The sequence below is a fragment of the Euphorbia lathyris genome, chromosome 9, assembly GCF_963576675.1.
Source record: "Euphorbia lathyris chromosome 9, ddEupLath1.1, whole genome shotgun sequence".
NCBI lineage: Eukaryota > Viridiplantae > Streptophyta > Magnoliopsida > Malpighiales > Euphorbiaceae > Euphorbia > Euphorbia lathyris.
The window spans coordinates 17,324,151-17,341,268 of record NC_088918.1 but is presented as its reverse complement, the minus strand read 5'-3'; the positions used below and the strand labels follow the sequence as shown (position 1 = coordinate 17,341,268).

The following is a 17,118-nucleotide window of genomic DNA, read 5'->3' as shown; positions in this document are numbered from 1 at the left end:
ATTTCTCCCAGACAACGACCAACATTGCCAAGATATGAACTCTAAACAACAGTCAATTTTTACAGAACAGTGACACCAGTCAAAATACAGATGACAGTCAACAGAAAAAAAATCATTAGTCTATATCATTCCAGACTAAAACACATTCCCATTGAACCTCCGAGAGGATAGCTCCAGTAAGAAGATACAGACGATGGTGTCGTAAGAAAATCCAGAAACAATCCCAACTTTTGAGCCATCTGACTCACGGTCGCAGACCGGAGTTGCTTTTGAGCCATTTGACTCACGATCGCAGACCGGAGTTGCTTTTGAGCCATCTGACTCACGGTCGCAGACCGGAGTTGCTTTTGAGCCATCTGACTCACGGTCGCAGACCGGAGTTGCTTTTGAGCCATCTAACTCACGGTCGCAGACCGGAGTTGCTTTTGAGCCATCTGATTCACGGTCGCACACCGGAGTTGCTTTTGAGCCATCTGACTCACGGTCGCAGATCGGAGTTGCTTTTGAGCCATCTGACTCACGGTCGCAGACCAGAGTTGCTTTTGAGCCATCTGACTCACGGTCGCAGACCGGAGTTGCTTTTGAGCCATCTGACTCACGGTCGCAGACCGGAGTTGCTTTTGAGCCATCTGACTCACGGTCGCAGACCGGAGTTGCTTTTGAGCCATCTGACTCACGGTCGCAGACCGGAGTTGCTTTTGAGCCATCTGACTCACGGTCGCAGACCGGAGTTGCCTCTGAGCCATCTGACTCTCGGTCGCAGACCGGAGTTGCTTTTGAGCCATCTGACTCACGGTCGCAGACCGGAGTTGCTTTTGAGCCATTTTACCCGCGGTCGTGGACCAGGGTCGCTTTTGAGCCATCTTACTCTCGGTCGTAGACCAGAGTTGCTTTTGAGCCATCTTACTCAAGGTCGCAGACCTGAGTTGCTTTTGAGCCATTTTACCCGCGGTCGTGGACCAGGGTCGCTTTTGAGCCATCTTACTCGCGGTCGCAGACCTGAGTTGCTTTTGAGCCATCCCATTAACGGTCGTACACCGAAATTGCTTTTGAGCCATTCTTACCCATAACCAACATACGCTAGATTCCGAGAAAAGAACATTCATCGACGGCCACTCCAAAGGTGACGATGGAAGGAATCAGAGGACAACACCGGAACGCGCAGCGCGAAGGTCAGGTATGCTCCCTCCTACTCTTTACGTGTCTTTTACTTTTATATGTTTTACGTTGCATGTGTTATGTTAGCAAAAAACGTTTTCGAAACACACACATCACTGTCAAAATAGAAAAGTAGGGGCAACTGTAGACACTGAGTCGGAGGACCTGTGACGAAAACCTAAAAACAAGACGGTTGAAGCGATTGATTCCGGAAGTTTTGAGAAACAAAAAATATAAAGAATAATAAGCGTACATAAGGAAAGAAAATTACGGCGGGTCGCTGTTGCCGGTAAGGTGGCTCGCGTATGCTTAGCGGCATGGCGCGGGTGCTTAGCGGCATCCGGCGCGTGGTCGACAATGGTCGAACGCCCGCTCGACGGCACAGGACGTGCGCTCGGCGTCCGTCGGACGCACGCGTCCAACCACGAGTGGCACGTTCTCGACGTCCGAGCAACGCCCGAGTCTGATAGCGCGGGGCACGCTCTCGTTGGCCACTGAGCGTGCGTGCCCGGCAGCGCGGGGCGCGTATTCGGCGGCCGCAACGTGTGAGCGTCCGACGGCGTGGAACGCGCGCTCGGCGGCCGCGGGGCGCGCGCCCCCGACAGCGCGAGGCACGCCTCGGGGGTCGTCGGGCGGGCGCCCAACCGTTATTTTATTTATCTTCTTCTTCTATTTATTTTTATGTTATAGTTTTTATTTATTTAGTTATCCATTTATTTTGTCACGTTTTATTTAATTAGCGTATTTATTTAATTTTCGTTTCGTGTTGAATAAAATTCGGTTTTGTGTTAAAATAAAAAACCTCGTTTTGATATCCCAATACGAACCGTGATCCGATAAAAAGGTAGTTCGGGTATCGAAAACGTTGTAATTATAAGTTTTTAATTTAAAAGAAATTTCTAAATAATGTTTTGAAATAAAAAACGTCGTTTAGGAACTTCCGTTTTCGACTATGATCCATCTTTGGTAGTTCGGAAATCCAAAACGATTGAATTAGATTTAATTTAAAGCTTTTGAATAAATCTGGAAACATTTAGGAGTGCTGCTGTAATTTACCTATTCTGTCACTAAATGCTGTTTACCGATGGATTTTCCATCGGTAAATCTGCCAAAACGTAAAAAATGCCATTTCAGTCCCTTTTTCCTAACTTTTAAGCTTTTAATCTTTAATATATATATGTATAATTATGTAATATATGTTTTTCAAATTATTCTGGACCTTTAGCATATATAATTATTTGATAATATTTGTATACCATTTTTTATACTATTTTCTAAATATAAGTATAATTATGTATATGTATTTCCTTTTTATTAATTTAGGCTATGTTTTAAATGATAGTTATTTGATATTTTGAGAAATAGTTGATAGATATTAGTATATGTTATTTTTGGTATTTAAAACTATATTAGTTATGTATATATATATAGTGTTGGGATATTTGGGTTATTTTGTTGATTATTGAATGAAATTATTTTTGGGTAAATGTTATTTTCTTATTCATAAGATTTACTTATTATTTTCACATTTTTTTTTGTATAAATGTGTTGTACCTATTATTTTCATATACATATAGTTTCTTTTGTGTTAACTCTTATTTTCATATCTTCTTTTTGATTTAAATGTATATATATATATGTCTAAATTATTTTCTTTATTCTTTTGGCCCATTCATGGGTCCATGTTCCAAATGAGTATTATTTGAGTGTGAATATTAGTTTAAATGGGTTTATTAATGTAATTATAATAGGTAGAGAGTCCATTAAATAAGTGGGGAAAATAAATCACAAAAAGAGAGTTTTTCAACTTAATCATTTAAACTAATGAATTTTTAGAGATTCCTAATGTAAATAAATAGAGTTGTTTTTTTTGCAATAGTTCAAATCGTTTTCAAAACACCACGTTTTAAAACCTTAATCTGTTCCAAAGGCGGATTAAGCGAACATTGTAATTAAAATCATTTTCTTTGTGAATAATAGAATTTTTGAATCATTTTCTTAAAGGATTTGTACAAAATAAAAGTGACTTGTATGTTTAACCACGTTTTCTCATTAAAAGGTTTTTTATCTCAAACGTTTTCAAATACTCGAGTCGTTCCAACGGCGATTCGGGTAAACTTCATCAAACGGGGTTTTAAAACGCACCTAAATCGTTCCAACGGCGATTAAGGTGCGAACCATGTAAATAAACTCGTTTTGGGGGAATAAGTTAGTGTAGAATAAACACACGACATGACTTTTAAATACGGTTGTAAATAAATCACTTCTTTCTCCCCCCTCTCTGTGTATGTATAACATAAATGGGTGATTCTTTACTAATATGGCTTTTCAATAATATATGCTCAAAACGGTTTCAAAAAAAAGAGAAAGAAAAGGGTTTCAAGTGAATTTTAAACTTAAAGAAGTATACGATTAGTCCGTTATCGCCTAACATGCTGAGTAGGAGGCCGGTGGTTCATAACCGGGCGATGTCGGGGTGCCTAGTAGCCTTTCTCCGGAAAGGAGCTAGCCTTCTCGGCTCGTACCTAAGTTTTCCGAACCCACACCGGTCTCCCGCAAGGGATCGGTGTTCATTTTTCCATTCGTGGGTGGCGACTCTTCCATATCTCCGAGCTCCGGTCCTGCCGAGCAGCTTGATTCCACGATTGGTTGCTTTCGGCGCCAATCACCGCTTACGTCGCCATGAGGTTGTCCACCCCCCGGTCCGCCCGGGAGATTAGGCCGCGGCACCTCGTCTAACACCTATGATAATCTTAACCAATTTCAAGTGGTATTATTTAAAATTTAAAATTATATGTGTTGAAAAATTTTATTATACCAAACTCTATTTAGTAATAACCTCCCAATTGTTATACAAATAGTTCGGTCCCAAGTGTATTCCTATATAGAGGTTTTACTGTATTTATCTAGATGGTTCAGTAGGAAAAAGGGGTTATAAAAATTTAAAACTTGGATACAAAATAATTGTGTGTCCAAAAATGTTTTTTTTCAGAAAAGTTTCGTACAATCTCATATATGATTCTTCTACACTTGTCTTACCTATTTCACTTGCTACAACTTCTATTTCTCCTTAAGTTTCTCACTCTACAATTCATCATTCTACAACTTCTCTATTACACGATTCCTCTCAGCAGAGTTAAATTTTTTTTCAACACCAATGACTATGACATACCTATTTTCCCACTTTTATACCCTTCCGCTCCCTCTACTAGTATATCTCCTTCACCAAAATCAATACCAACGGCTATTTCTCAAAGGTGTTCTACTCAAATCCATAAACTTCTAATGTTGCCACATTACAATTTTCCTCTACTCATTCATCTTATCCCACTAATATACACAAGAGAAACGAACCAACTTTTTATGTTAAAGCCAAGACTAATCCACATAGGATTAAAGCCATGAAACAAGAGCTCCAAGCTTTATAACTCAATGAAGCTTGGCAATTAGTTCATTTACCCCAAGCTAAGAAGGCTATAATATTTAAATGGGTTTTTAAAGTCAAATACAAACCTGATAAGGGTGTAGACAAATACAAGGTTAGGCTTGTGGCTAGGGGTACAACCAATAATATGGAGTTGACTGTTATGATAGTTTTTCTCTTGTTACAAACGTTGTAACTGTGAGAGTATTCTTAGCGATATCATCAAATAAATGGCCTATCTACCAGGTTGATATTTACAATGCTTACCTACATGATAACATTGTTAATGAATTGTGCATGGAAGCTCCAAAGGGTTATCTAATGTCTCGGGGCTTAATTTGTAAGTTATCAAAGTCCTTTTTATGGCCTCAAGCAGATAGATAGGTAATGGAATAGAACCTTCACACAAAAACGATGTAGCGTTGATTTTGTCAAATATGTGGATCATTATTGTTTGTTCACACAACATAAAGAAATGGAATACACTTATCTCGTTGTTTACGTTGATGATGTGCTTTATTACGGGTCCACATTGGACAGGTAAAAGCGAAGTTGAACAAAGCTTTCACTATAAAAGACCTTGGATTGGCCAAATATTTCATAGGTAGTGAGTTGGCAAGATCAAAGTCTGGGTTATTTCTCAACATAAATATATTCAAGATCTTATCGGAGATGCAGGGTTGGAAAATGCAACCTCTACATCTAGTCCTTTCCCGCCAGGGGTCAAATTGGATGCTACATCAGAATTGTGTAAAGAAGTATAAACTTATAGGAGAATGATTGGTAGGCTACTTTTTTTTGTGGGTTTTCAAGTCATGACTTGTCCTCTGTTACACAACAATTGAGTCAGTTCATGACTAATCCTACATAATTGCATATGGAAGTTACCCTACATGTTTTGAGGTATCTTAAAGGTAATAGTAACAAAGGGTTATTTTATTCATCCCCGACAATCTTGTTCTCACATGACACTGTGATTCTGACTGGGCTAGATGTTAGGAATCGAGGAAGTCAATTACATGATATTGTGTTTTTCTATGAGAAGCCTCGGTGCCATGGAAATCTAAGAAGCAATAAACAATTAGTAAGTATTCTACAGAGGATGAGTACATATTCATATGTACAACTTCGTGTGAACTCAAATGGTTGACCTATTTGCTAAATAGTGCCACTGTTGCCTATCCAAATGTTTTGTGATAATTAGGCAACAATTCAGATTGCAGCAAATCGAGTTTTCCATGAGAAAACTAAACATGTTGATATGGATTGTCAAATCGTGCCTGATCATCTCAAAAGTGGCTTCATCATAACTCTCCACATAGAGTTTGAGCTTTAATTGACAAATATATTTACTAAACCACTTACATCTAATCAAATGCATTATGTATTATCCAAGACAAGGTTGTTTTCTATTTATATAGTTCAACAACCTACATCTTGAGGAGGGGGTGTTAGAATTATGCAATTTTACATCAATAAGATATGCATCAATACAGAAGATTGTAACTGATAGATTTGGCGGGAGAAAACAGTTAGAAGAAATGACAGTTGTAACCTAATAAATAGAATAAAATGACGAGCTGCAATTGTAGACATGAATAGTATAAATACATTGTAATAGTATTGAGATAAAAAATATCATAATAAATTTCTAATTTATTTTATCAAGAATTTGACTTGTAAATACATTACACGAACCAAACATGATATCAACCGGTTTTTGAATGATTATTATTAACACGTCAATCTAAAAAACTGACATAATTCTTTTAGATATATATAATATCATCTTATCTTTTAAATGTTGCCATTAAATAGGTAAATTGTAACATTACGTGTCACCCAAAAATATGATATAAAATCGATACTAATCTGATTATGTTAACACGATTTTTTTTTTATATTGAATCAAGGTCAATATTTGACACGATAATTGACGGGATCCGATAATTGACAATGCACGACCCGATAATTTTATATTGAATCAAGGTCAATATTTGACACGATAATTGACGGGACCCGGTAATTGACTCGACACGAATAAGATAATTACAACCCGCCGTCTATGAGCACACACCCACCCGCATGATGTGTAGAAGAATATAGGCGGGAGACTGATAGTATCAGAAGACTCTCGCCTTCCCGCCAAATCAATTGACTGGATGAAGACATCATTTTGTTCAAATTTGAGCAAACAAGCACTTTGCTAAATTTTGATCAGAAACAGAAATGGAGTTCCGTCTAAGCGGAAACGCTCTCAAGACGTTCGCTCGGTCGATCACTTGTCTCGCGCGTGTCGGGAACGAGCTCGCTATCCAAGCTTCTGCTTCTCAGGTACGATTTCTCTGTTAATTTTCATTCGATTCCCTTCCCATTTGATCCAAATTTCGGTATCGTCAAACATATTCACGCCGTTCCATGGGAAAACAACTTTTGGTTCTCCGGTGGAAGCAAATTATTTCTTAGCATGTTCTTGCGCTTATTGTATGTATATTTTGCTTATTTGCCCACAATTTAACTCTATGATCCTTGAGATGTTCGATATCAGCAACTACAGATACTTGTTTAAGTTACTTCGTCATCCTTTAGATATATTATGCAGTGTTTTTTGTGATACTGGCTTAGGGTTTTGAAATTGCTCAGATGAGGCTTTCTGCTGAGAAATGTCACTTCTGCGTTTTGAACTTCAATTTTATTGACGTGAAATCAAACTTATTTCGAGTACTCCAAAATTGAAGTAGAAAGTATCCTTTATTTATACAGTATAGCATTTCTAAATACACTAATGTTCCTGTCATTTGTAAATGTCACAGCTCATATTTCACACCCTTAATTCCTCCCGATCCGCCTATCAGTCTATAACATTTAAGTCCGCCTTCTTTGATGTATATACAATTTCTGGCACACAAGTGCAATGCAGTGTGCTTTTGAAGGTATAATATCATTAATTTACTTATTTTGGTAATAGAATAACTTGATTTGTGTATAATTTTCTTCACTGGCTTGGTTCGTCTAGGCCATTTGTTCTGTGCTTAGGACACCTATTGCAAGCATTGATCATCTGAGTGTGCATTTACCTGATCCTGATGCATCAAAGGTTCAATGGACTTTGGAATGCTATAGCGGTAAAGTGTCTGTGCAGTGGGCTTTATCATTCCTTACTCACATGTTTTTTTTTTTTGAAAAGAAATAATTAAGGTTTAATTAGAGGTAGTATGCAATTGGAAACATATATGTTACCTTTGACGTGATATTTCAATGGCCCTAGAAGTGTTCAATGGATTTATAACAATTGAATTAAACTCGGCGCCTGTATCACATAGCTCTAATAAGCAACACATTGATAAATCAAACTGATTCAGAAAGGTAAAATGTTTGGCTTAAAAGATTGTTCTGAACTTTATTCCTGATACAAAACACTATGACAAGGAAACTAATATTACTTTCTAGAGGTGATTTTGAAGATTATGGTTCCAATTGAGTTCTATATATTGCCAATAATTTCATACTTCATTTTATGTTTAGGAGTTGCCTTCTGAATGACTTGGTTGCTATGAAGCCTTATTCCTTACTGCTAACTTATATAGTTATCGTTACCATTGGCTAATTGGGAACTCATACAATCAAAATTGTACAGGTATGAGAAAAGCCTATTGGATTACTTGCATTGTTGAGCCCAACATACAGCATTTATCTCTTGATAGGACAAGATTCCCAAGCAGCTTAGCAGCAAGGCCTCGTGATCTCAACAGACTGCTAGCTAACTTTCAGTCGTCACTCCAGGAAATTACTGTCATTGCAACAGAACCTACTTCAGTACCTTCTGATGCTGCAAGTGAAATTGGTGGGAAAGCTGTTGAACTTAGAAGTTATTTGGACCCCACGAAAGGTGAATAAACATATAGCGGTATTCCTAATGTACTGCACATGCCATATTTATGTCCCATTTCTTTCTTTGCAGATAATGACTCTTCGCTTCATACTCAACTATGGATAGATCCTGATGAAGAATTTGTCCAGTATACTCATACCGGAAACCCTGTAGACGTGACATTTGGTGTGAAAGAATTAAAGGTACAGTTAGAAGGCCCTGGAATAGTATTATCTCAGATTCTCAATACTTAATTTGTGTTAGAAACTTAAATTAGTAGAGCTTTTTGTCCAAGGAGCAACGTTGCGTTCTGAATGGTAAATATATTCCATGGTTTTTGTCTTTGCAATTGTTGTTATGTTGTTTTCTAGGTTCCTATATTCTATAATTAAGCCAATTGGCCAGAATAGTTTATTTACTTTATTGCCTTTTCTTTTTGAAGTGCAGGCATTTCTAGCTTTTTGTGAGAGCTGTGAAGTGGACATTCAGTTATATTTTGAAAAAGCTGGAGAGTAAGATTGCATCTCATTTTCTTTTCCCTTCCATTTATTGACTTGTTTTCATTTTTTTCCTCTTTCAATTTGTCTCCTTCCAGTTCCTGATATGTTAACAATATGTGAATCTCACCAGTTGACTGCATGCCAATTGGTACTATCTCCAGATAAGGACCCGGGATCTTCAGTTCCCATTTATTTGTATCTAAAAGAAACAAGATGTTCATGTTAATCACGAGTTCTAACCTATCAGCTCTAATCATTTATCATAGTATCAAGTTTTTGGCCATTAAGTCAGATCATGAGAAAGAATCATGTAAATACATGATTTGGTATATGGATCTGTGTTATAGTTTCCAAGAAATTGCTATCTAACTAATTATGCTCAATATAAAAGTTCATAAAATACATTCTTTCAGTTTGGATGAATTTCAGCTGAAGACTTGGCTGGAGTTGTTTCTGAAATAAGAAATATATGGCAATTGCAATTTATTTTATTTTTGCTTAACGTGACACTATCATGATTCCTCAACATGGGTTTATGTATTTATATCAATGATAATGTAGATTGGTTGTAGCCATTGGATTTAGGTTCAGTGCTATTTGTTTAGTGCTTTCCTGTGAAGAATTATCTCATCTGTGAATAATTTTGCTGCCTATTTGAAGTAATTGGCCACAAAGTGGTTTCACTTGATGTTTAACAGTCTAGAATCCTGCTTTGAGGACTTAGTTGTAGTTGTGTTCTTTGGCTCCTTTTCTAATAAAAAGATTGCAACAGTAACCAGGAGTTCTAATATTCTGATTCTTGATTTTTTTTTTTGGGAACAGTGATAATGTTGGATGTAAGTGGAGAAATGTATTATTCCTTACATTTGCATTGTTGAAATAATCTGTTTCCTTTGCCTATGACGTTTGAAACCACATTTATTAAAACAGGCCTCTTTTAATGGCACCAAAATTTGGTTTAGATGATGCATCCACTTCAAATTTTGATGCTACACTTGTACTTGCAACCATGCTCATATCACAGCTCCATGAAGGCAATTCCTCAGAACCTCCACAAGCAGCTAACACATCTCATGGTCAGACACTGCATGAGAATGGTCCTCAGCCCCAAGGGAGGTCTGGGGCAAACGTATCTGAGCATCCTTCTGATCACACCAGAATTTGGTCTGAACTTTCAGGTAATTCTTCAAGCTTTCATAGATCTAACATATGCACTGGAAATATTACATTCTTTGGTTTTGGCAGGAAGTGTAGCAAGAAGCAGTGGGGATACTGAAGCCAGGCTGCCTCAAAGAGAAAGAAATATGAATGCTACTGAACAGAGAGAACTACAAAGGATTAGCAAAATCCAGATATCAAAAGATGCATCTGCTACAGAGCAAGTTCCAGCAGCTCAAAGGTCATATTCTTAAACTTCCTCTCTAATTCATATGCTCTCTTTTCAATGCTAGCAAATTTTAAGCAAAGGTGTTCTTTGTGGGAAAGTTTCAGGATTTGGTAGATGTTTTAAGTGTAAATTTAGGATTGAGATGGTAACTTTGTTATGCAGATATTTTTGAAGTAGTTCTTATTGTGACTGAAAATTTTCAAGGTTCTTCTATGGATTTAAAAGTTGGCTAACCCAAGAAAATTATAAAGAAAAAAAAGCTTCATTTATGTTTGCCTTTTTCAACAAATATGGAGCATTAGCAAACTAGGGTAATGTTCACTTGGTTAGTGACTGACCATATGAGTTTGGTCAGTCAGTCACCTTTAGATATAGGCTTATTACGGTGGAGAAATTAACTAATCCTAATCAAACTCATTTGATCAGTTACTTACCAAGTGAACATTACCGTAGCAAACTAATATGAAAAGGAAGAGAGAATAAGAAAAAAAGGATAATGGACAAGAAATGAATTCATTTTTGTTGTTTGCTAAATCATGTTTGCACAGTTTGTCCAACCTGATAAAAAAGTAACATTTAACTCACTGGACTGGAGAGAAGTCCATTACCTGATTCAGCTGCTTGGCAATCATTAGCTGAACCCGTAACTAATCCTCCAATGACATCAAAAAATGGGCAAGCAGGATACGCACACTGGTAAAGGGTTGACAATAGAATGCTTACTCTTTCACAAATGGGATTGGGGAACAAGGACTAAAGTGAGTGATATGTATCTATGCATAAGCAGGAAATTTTGTTAATATACATTATCGATATCTCATCATTTAAATATTGGCATAATATTCTTATTTGTTACACAATTTATGTTTGCAATGAAATCCTATCAAGTTGGATAAGTACACCATAGAGAGAAAATCAGATTTATGCTGTTTGTATTAGTATTTGGCATTAATTTTAATATTATCTGTTGATCTTTGCTCTAAATTGTTGCCTTTTGCTTGGGTACATTAGAAGTGATCCTGGGGAAAAGCGTGATGATGAGGAAGCCCGAGGTCTGTTTTAGGCTTGCTAACTAGGTTAATTTTACAAATAAATCCTTTCTTATAGTGAACTAATGCTTTTGCTATTTGTGGTCTCAGATAGGCCAGAAACTAATGGCCAAAGTTTTTCACAACGACATCCTAGTAACTGGGTAGACCCAGGTGAGGAGGACGACGACGACGACGACGATGCTGATGGAACTGAAATGTGCGTTCAGTCAACACCACCATACTATGAAGAACAGTAGCACAGAGTTATTTCTGTCTAAAGGATAGGCAGAGCTGCTTCCTACTTTTCCTGTGTTGTAAGTAAGCTATCTCTAGTTACATGCCGGATCTTCATATTTTCATGAACTGCATGCATTATGCTTCAGAACTCTTTTCCTACATAATGTTACCGATCTTTTGTTAATTCTCCTACGTAGAAAAAGAATAGGCATTTAATACTGTTTCTGAGTAATTGCTAGTCAGATGGACTCTTAAGAGCATATGCTGTACTCGCAAAATGACCTTGAGCTATCATATTCAATATCCATTTGATTAGACCCACAGATATGTTAATTTCAACCCAACTCAACTAAATTGTTATTCTGGACCAACTCAACTAAGTCTCAAACCCAAACTAATCAGGGAGACCTGTTTCCGGGCCTAGGGCTCAGCCCAGCCCTCCGAACAAAGGCTAGGCATGTATTGGAATGCAAGTGTATTTGATATTGAAAATCCCACATTGGGAGAATATGAGATGACTGGAGAGTATATAATTGAGAAGGAACCATTAACCCACTTCCATAAATGTACTCCTTTCTAAGCTTAAAGTTTCTTTCAATAGCAAAAACTGTCCAAATAAGTACTATTAGAGCCAATAGTTCGGCTTGGGATTATCCAATTGGATAGACTGTAAGATCTTCTCCTTTTACAATATATGCTTGCACTGAAACTAATGTGAAGGTGCCTAAGTAACCACGGTAACCCCCTTCCCTTAAATACCTTTGTTAGAGGCGTTGTTGCCTATTCGTAGATCTGTTATACAGGCGATTTAGCTACTTTACCCTGAGTAGGTGCTATTAGGTGAGGGGATACGCTGTTGCCTATTCGTAGATCTGTTATACAGGCGATTTAGCTACTTTACCCTGAGTAGGTGCTATTAGGTGAGGGGATACGTGCAACACCATTTAATTGTGGAATAAGCTACGCACCTTTGAGTTCTCACCCTGGGTAGGTGCTATTAGATGAGGGGATACACGCAGAACCATTTAATTGTGGAATAAGCTAACGCACCTTTGAGTTCTCGGGGTGAGGTGCGAAGCTAGTTCCTGAGTAAGTAGCTAAGGGCAATCAAGCAAGCGATCGTAGGTACCCTTTGTTTGTTAGCAAGAAAATGCCTTACATTGTTAGCAAGAAAATGCCTTATTTTATTAGGAAGTTTATCAGGCTTGATAATGCAATGCCCTCTTCTTGTTCTCGAAAGAAAGAGGTAGGGAATGCTTGCACATGCAAGGACCCAGTATGATGCATCAGGTCAAGCTGCTTCCAATTCCTTGGTTGGAAGGATAATAGATGAGTTAAGGGTACAAAATGGGGATTTTGGGTTGAATGTGGTGCCAAGCCTAGATGAGTTAAGGGTATAAAATTGGGATTTTGGGTTGAATGTGGTGCCGAGCCTAGTGTATAATTGGACTCTTGTCTCTTGCTAAGGAAAATTGTTTGAAGTTTTATATAGGATTTACGATCAATTCAGTTATGTTCTGATTATATTTTGGGATTTAGCTGATATTGTTTCTTCATGTTCAGCTACTCGACTTATTGTATTCATACATGCAAAAAAAAAAAAAAAATTAATTACATGAGTTTTTATTATAAATTTGAGTTATATAGTTATTATATATTATGGACGACAAAGCTTGAGGACTATGGGTGTAACTGTCCCTAACAATTTATGGACTGACATATAAATTGACAGAAAGTCTATTGTAGATGACTTTATGGTAGTTGTTAGATTGATGAATTCACTAAAAGCCTTGATACCTTATGAATTTGGACACTTTTTTGTCAGTAAAAATCCGTAACATATTAAAGATAATTAATTTCTGAATTTGGTTGATCGAATTTATTTTACTAAACCAAAGGAAAGAATAAACATTTAAGTAATCATTTATTAGCCATTTAAAAGAAAAGGACCGTCCTTTTTTTTTATAAGGAGAAATTTTTACTGTACACCCAGAGCACCATGTCATGACATTTATTCGTGTGTTGAATTTATAATTTGATGTCACATCATATATTTTAAAGTCTAGAGTTTGTTCTTTAGATTTCACGGTTTATATGCCGCATCATCCTTTAGCTATTTCATTTTGGTTCATATGCCACATTATCTGTTAGCCATTTCGATTTGTTGTTGACGTGTTGTATATTCTTACGAGAATTTTTACTATATACCGGCAAACCACATCATTTATTCATGCATTGAATTTTTAGTTTGATGTTACATCATATATTTTAAGGTCTAGAGTTTATTCTTCAGGGTTTCTGGTTTATATACCGCATCATCCATTAACCATTTCATTTTGGTTTATATGCCACATCATTTGTTAGCGATTTCATTTTGGTGTTGATGTGTTGTGTATTTTCACGAGAAATTTTACTATACGTTTGACGCATCACATCATTTATTCGTGTCTGGAATTTATAATTTGATGTCACATCATATATTTTAAGGTCTAGAGTTTATTCTTCAGAGTTTACGGTTTATATGTCGCATCTGTTAGCCATTTCATTTTGGTTTATAAGCCACATCATTTGTTAGCCATTTCATTTTGGCGTTGACTTGTTGTGTATTCTCACAAGAATTTTTACTATATACTGGCGAACCACGTCATTTATTCGTTCGTTCAATTTATAATTTGATGTTGCATCATATATTTTAAGGTTTAGAATTTATTCTTTAGGGTTTAGGGTTTATATGTTGCATCATTTGTTAGCCATTTTATTTTGGTTTATATGTCACATCATTTGTTAGCCATTTCATTTTGGTGTTGATGTGTTGTGTATTTTCACGAGAAATTTTACTATATGTTTGATGCTTCACATCATTTATTCGTGTCTGTAATTTATAATTTGATGTCACATCATATATTTTAAGATCTAGAGTTTATTCTTCAAGGTTTACGGTTTATATGCCACATCATCCGTTAGCCATTTCATTTTGGTTTATGCAAACATCATTTGTTAGCCATCATTCTGGTGTCGATGTGTTGTGTATTCTCACAAGAATTTTTACTATATACCGGCGCACCATATCATTTATTCGTACATTGAATTTATAATTTGATGTCATATCATATATTTTAAGGTCTAGACTTTATTCTTCAAGGTTTACGGTTTATATGCCGCATCATCCATTAGCCATTTCATTTTGCTTTATATGCCACAACATTTGTTAGCCATTTCATTTTGGTGTTTATGTGTTGTGTATTCTCACGAGAAATTTTACTATGTGTTTGATGCATTACGTTATCTATGTTTCGGATCAATAATTTAATATCACGTTGTACCTCAACCAATAAAATATTAACATTATAATAAAAAAATAGAAATGTTATTAATTAGTTAATGATATATTTTTACTTAATTATTTATATAAAATTTTAGACCTAAAATATAAAATATAGATCGTAAAAATTAATTATTAAACTCTAAAATATATAATATGTATCAAATTATAAATTCGACCTATAGATGACAGGATGAACTGCCCATATATTAAAACTTCTTGAATTCTCAGCATTCCTTTTCAGACAAACGACCGTGTATTTCTAAATGTCTATGTTGATTTCCCAAATTAATTTTTAGCAGTTATGAAGAGCAAGTGCCTGATCCTCAAATAAATAAATATATTAGGCAGATCATTCGTAAATCATGCCTGATCCTCAAATAAATATATTAGGCAGATCATTCCTAAATTATTCAGTAGTTGCATGGAGCTGTTTGCTGCATTTATTACAGGAACATATATAGAGCATGCATGGACGGATCTAAGGGCTCGGAAGAGGGTTTGAACAATCACTAATCGCTAGAAAACTCAATTGAATCTATGAATTAAGCTTTAATTTTTTTAAGACAAAACCTTCTAAAAAAATTCAATTAAGTACCTATGTCAGTAAATCTTGGATCCGTCACTAAAAGCATCCCAAAGAGAATGTGTGGCTTAGCTTTGCTCATTTAACACTTCCATTTTTTATCAATGTGTTTAGGTTATAGATAAAAGAGAACACATTTCTATATGGAAAAGCTTGAAACAATGGTGGTGGAGTAGTTCATAGAACAATTGATGAGGGGGAGCTTTCGTATCTTCCTTTTTTTTTTATTTCACATTTGACTACTGAAGCTACCAACTTGTATGTTGGCTTCAATAAATGCTGTATTGCCACGTGTGTGTGTCATACCAGTTGAGATATGATACGTGAAAAAATGTTTGGATGAAACACATGCGAATGCCATCCTCCCCAGGTTAGGTTAGGTTTTCAGATAGATATTGATAGCTCACTTATCACATGGCGTAATCCAATCGCAGTTATACAATAATTATTACAGGGGCATGGTGTATGTTCCTCATTAAGTATTAAGGGAATCTCAGTATTAGTTGAAATAAAATAACATATCTTGTCCCTTCTTGATTTAGACTAAATAAGTCGAAATAGCTTAAGATTTTCTTTTGATTGTGCTGTCTAATTTTTACTTGCAAGTTTGTGAGGATGAAATGCTAGACGCTGGAGTACATTTTTTTTTTTTTGTAACTTTATTTTGGTGTGGAGATTCTCCATCTTACATTGCTTTGAAAATTAATTAGAAATCTATATAACTCTTTATATATATGTGAGTCAATTTTTCGATTTTAAGATACTTTTAAGGTGGGTTAAACCTTTATTTATAAGCTATCAAAATAGTTGTTTTACGATTAAGTACCGATATAAATAAGGTGAGATAGAATACATTCCCCATCCTCATTAAATGGGTGATTTTTTTTTCCTATTTTGCGGAGATCCTCATTCCCCGATCCCTTCCCCATTTTTTATTTATATATAAAACCTCATTTTTGTTCTTTAAATTTTAAAAAAAGAACTCCTAACTCCCTAGATCCCTAACACTTGACAAATAAAATTAGAATGATAACAAAAAGGGGATAAATGAGAATTTTTTCTTGGAATTTGCAGAGATCCGAGGATGGGGCATTTGTGTCCTTTCCCCCGTTGCTTGGGACAAAAAAATCTCTATCCCCCCGTCTAGGGGGATTCTTATCAAGGAATCTCCGCCCTGGACGGGGACAGGGAATTCCCGCCTCGTTTACAACCCTACGTTGAGATGGTTTTGGACGTGAAAAGTGTCTTAGATAAACCACATTGTTTAATAGGATAAGGGCCAAATTTAATCCTAATGTTTCAAGCGAAGTGCAATTTTAACCTTAACGTTTCCAAACAAGATCAATTTTAGCTATGCTCTATCGAAAATTTGCAAAGACTAGTTTGACTGTCACATCGAACATTTCAAAAAAATTCGTTGATAAATTAGAGCAATTTCGTACATTTTTTGTTGGTTTTTTGTAACTTTATTAATAATATAGTAAATATTTTAGACAACATGACAAAAAGTGTGATTAATTTATATGTAGCATATTTAGTTTTTACTAGCATTTTAATATAATTTTTATAATTTTATTAGTAATACATTAAATATAAGTGACA

The 17,118-nt window shown here is 36.0% G+C and overlaps 1 protein-coding gene across 1 annotated transcript; it reads left to right on the top strand.

Moving 5' to 3' along the window:
- The first annotated feature begins 6,653 nt into the window (after positions 1-6,653).
- LOC136207092 (uncharacterized) lies at positions 6,654-11,827 on the top strand. The gene is made up of 10 exons (XM_065998367.1): positions 6,654-6,916; positions 7,396-7,515; positions 7,599-7,707; positions 8,220-8,471; positions 8,544-8,656; positions 8,901-8,965; positions 9,884-10,131; positions 10,199-10,352; positions 11,352-11,392; positions 11,480-11,827. Exons 1-10 carry the CDS (start codon positions 6,812-6,814, stop codon positions 11,626-11,628), a joined length of 1,356 nt encoding a protein of 451 aa, XP_065854439.1. The 5' UTR covers positions 6,654-6,811; the 3' UTR covers positions 11,629-11,827.
- The last annotated feature ends 5,291 nt before the right edge of the window (positions 11,828-17,118 follow it).

Excerpts from the sequence above, each read along its gene's own strand:
- LOC136207092 (XM_065998367.1), top strand. The coding sequence starts at position 6,812 with ATGGAGTTCCGTCTAAGCGGAAACGCTCTCAAGACGTTCGCTCGGTCG. Across the intron at positions 6,917-7,395 it reads TCCAAGCTTCTGCTTCTCAG|CTCATATTTCACACCCTTAA; the intron begins GTACGATTTCTC and ends TAAATGTCACAG. Across the intron at positions 8,966-9,883 it reads TATTTTGAAAAAGCTGGAGA|GCCTCTTTTAATGGCACCAA; the intron begins GTAAGATTGCAT and ends TTATTAAAACAG.